Source organism: Populus trichocarpa, chromosome 14 (genome assembly GCF_000002775.5).
Source record: "Populus trichocarpa isolate Nisqually-1 chromosome 14, P.trichocarpa_v4.1, whole genome shotgun sequence".
NCBI lineage: Eukaryota > Viridiplantae > Streptophyta > Magnoliopsida > Malpighiales > Salicaceae > Populus > Populus trichocarpa.
In genome coordinates this window covers 902,301-905,547 of record NC_037298.2, presented here as the reverse complement: position 1 = coordinate 905,547, position 3,247 = coordinate 902,301, and the positions used below count along the sequence as shown (strand labels likewise).

Sequence of the window (3,247 nt, the reverse complement as noted above, 5' to 3'; positions counted from 1 at the left end):
GTTCAGGATTAGGGCATTGTATATTCTTGTTTGCTTCTTGACGCTATTTATACGAGAATTGTTTTCGTTTCCAATTTCAGCCTAAATCGTATGCTGACAATTTCAAGTGGAAGGGCCCAAGTGAATCAAGAGCCGAGGATGAATACTCCGTAAATTACCACAGTTCTTCGTGTGACAATTGAAAATGTGTAAGCATATCATCATTTATCATGTCTGATATCTGTTCATGTGTCATGCATGTCGCTGTTCCTGCTAATGAAAGCAATCAACTTTTTGTTTGAGATACAATCCTTGTGCTTGCGTGGTAAATATCTTTTGTTTGGCAGAAGGGATCTTGACAGAGATATTCTAACCACCGCTTGTCCCAAGAAGAGTCAAACGGAAGGGAAGATCTTATAAGCATTTAGACATTCACTATTGACGTCTTATGTATACATCTACCATGGCTGCGCTTTCTAGGAAACCACTGTATACAACAAAACAGTTAAGCATCGGTCTTGGACAGAGAATCCTTGCTAGTTCGAATGTGGAACCTCCACCTAAAGAGGTAATCCTTGGACTCGCAGGATAATCTGATAACATCACAAAAAGTATTGATCACATTACTTTTTACTTTGTTGCACCATTCTATCCTCACCCAGCATGAAAACCCATTTGAAGATTCTGGCACTCTCAAATCAGAGAGATGAAATACCACCTCCCCACATATCCTCTTGCATGAGCTGCCTGCAAATCGTCCATCAGAAGTCATCATTGAGCCAAGCCAGGAACATTCTGGCTGACCCACCATTTCTTTGTAAGCAGAATTTGCTAGCCTCACTTTGTTGTTGGAATCAGTTATCACTATTGGCAAGACCTCGGACTCAACCTCTTCCTCAATTTCCTCTGGCTTCTTTGGAACTTTCACTGGTGGGATGAGGCTTGGGTCTTCATTGATGCTGGCAACGCTTATGCTTGAGCATACCGGTCGAACGGGTTGAGGTGCTATAACATTGCTGGTGCTAGGCTCCTGTAATTGCTGTAGGGGATCCCTCTCTTCGGAAGTTTCAGCCACGGTGTTCAAATCTATTACTTTGTCTCTATTTGGTTCCTGGCAACTAAGTTCAGGAGCCGCTGCTTGGTTTTCAACAACAGGAACTGTTGGACTCTGAAGAAGTGGAAGTGTTACTAGATTTGATGACACGGTAACTGAATTTTCCATGCCGCAGTTGATCCCAACCAGGTTTGGAACTGGAAGCTGAGTAATTCCGTGAGCAAAACCCTGCAAGGAGAGATGTTTGGCAGAGTATGTTGCATGACTAGGAGAAGAGAGTCCCAGCAAATGGGTTCTTGGTCGTTTGATGGTAAGTGGTGATACGGCAGCTCTACCTCTCTTCCTGGTTCTGGTAGGCCTAGCATGCATTTGTGGCCAAAGGGTCCTTAAAAATGGAGGCATGGATGGACTCTCATCCGTTGAACCCTCAGGCTTTGGAGCTATAGGCCTATACCTTGACATAATTTCAGCTGTTTTTGCCGTGTTAGAGCAGGGACTCAGAGTTTTGATCATGGTGGGTAATTTCTCTTTATGCTTGAATGATTTTTACCGACGGTTACCTTGCCTTCTCTAGCGAGAGGAGCCAAGAAGCCCCGAGTGTTTTAGAAGAAAATGCTGAATGATTTTCTAATTGTTAGAGATGCAGAGAGTTTAGAGGCAGGGGAGAAATTGGTTGCAGAGAGGGATTGATGGGTTCTGGGGCAAATTTAAGTGTGGTTTTGGCCAATGAGAGAAAGGCAGCATGAAGCAAAAGAGGCAAGGAGGTTGACACTTGGAAATTGTACGGTGGGATTTGGGGCAAATTTACGTGTGGTTTTGGCCAATGAGAGAATGAGAGAAAGGCAGCATGAAGCAAAAGAGGCAAGGAGGTTGACACTTGGAAATTGTACGGTGGGATTTGGGTGCTAGTGGGCTCCATGCATGCATAGACATTTTGGATAACTGAGCCCCAAAGTCAGTTTTAAGATAAGACTTCTGGGTTTTCCCACTCGTACACCAATCAGAAAGCCCTTCTCGCTATAACGCGTGTGGAGTTGGCTGCCATGCGTGGATACACCGATCAGGATTGGCTTGGCCGTTTTTGTTTTTAGCATCGCTTTAACCAAAGTAGACTCTGACATGGGAGACGAGTGCACCCTCTTTCTTTTTCTTTTTCTTTTCTGTTCGGTAATATAGGATGAGTGAGCTTTGGGAGCATAAACTTGGCAAAACGAAAAGGCAAATAAAAGATCACACGTGGCTTTTGAGCACTAAAACGTGATGTTTGCCCTTGTCAGGTGTGCCTCTTTCCCTGTTAGCGTCGCAGCGGTGCCTTTGCTGTTCGCCACTTCATCCAGCCATGGCCACTGAGGCTCAATAGGATCCAACTCTCTAGGTGAGAGGGATTTCAGAAATGAGAGAGTGATGGCAAGGTGCATTCCCTTCCACATGAGAAATTCACATGAAAATATATAGGGTGTCTGTAGCTGCGTGGAAGTGATGAAAAAGATACAACAACAATAATGAGTTTCTTTGATTAATAAACTGCAGCAAGTCTGCATAAAAATTGAAGGATTGGGTGTATTTTTTTCGTATGATAATGAGGATAAAAATTTAAAGAAAAACCGGAGGATTTGCTCCCTTGTGTTTTTAAAATCTTCATCAATAAAAGCATTCTTTACCCTACGCATATCATACAGGCAACACCACTGGTCAAGACACCTGGTAATAGCAAAGGTTTTTATATTAAAAATAAATTAAAAAATATATATATTATTTTAATATATTTATAAATAAAAAAAACAATTTATCAAAATATAAAAACGAAAACAAGCCTTATGGCTTTCATTGGTTAATAGTTTATGGCTAGAATAAACTATAGAATTATACAGAAAAATACAGCTTTCCTTTTGCACTAGCTTCGATGTGCGTTGATTTACCTTGGCTTGCGTTATCAATAAGGTAGAGGGTTAATAAAATGGTTTATTAGAACAAAAAAAAATTAAAAAATTGGCGGAATACCGTAATAAAAAAATATAGATAAAATAAAATAGTTTTGTACTTGTGACGATTTCTAAATGCGCAGTAAAGATATTGCAATTTGAAAAGGCAATATTTTTATAAATGCTGCGTTTGAAAAATATAATATCTACTCAACTATAATTTATCCCTGAAAAAATATTAGGATTCAGAAATACGATATTCATAACTTGTTGTATTTCTGAATTGATTTCA

General features: G+C 40.4%; 1 protein-coding gene across 1 annotated transcript; it reads right to left on the bottom strand.

Moving 5' to 3' along the window:
* Nucleotides 1-256: 256 nt before the first annotated feature.
* LOC7497324 (uncharacterized) lies at nt 257-2,665 on the bottom strand. The gene has a single exon (XM_002319989.4). It carries the CDS (start codon nt 1,544-1,546, stop codon nt 485-487), a length of 1,062 nt encoding a protein of 353 aa, XP_002320025.1. The 5' UTR covers nt 1,547-2,665; the 3' UTR covers nt 257-484.
* Nucleotides 2,666-3,247: the final 582 nt, after the last annotated feature.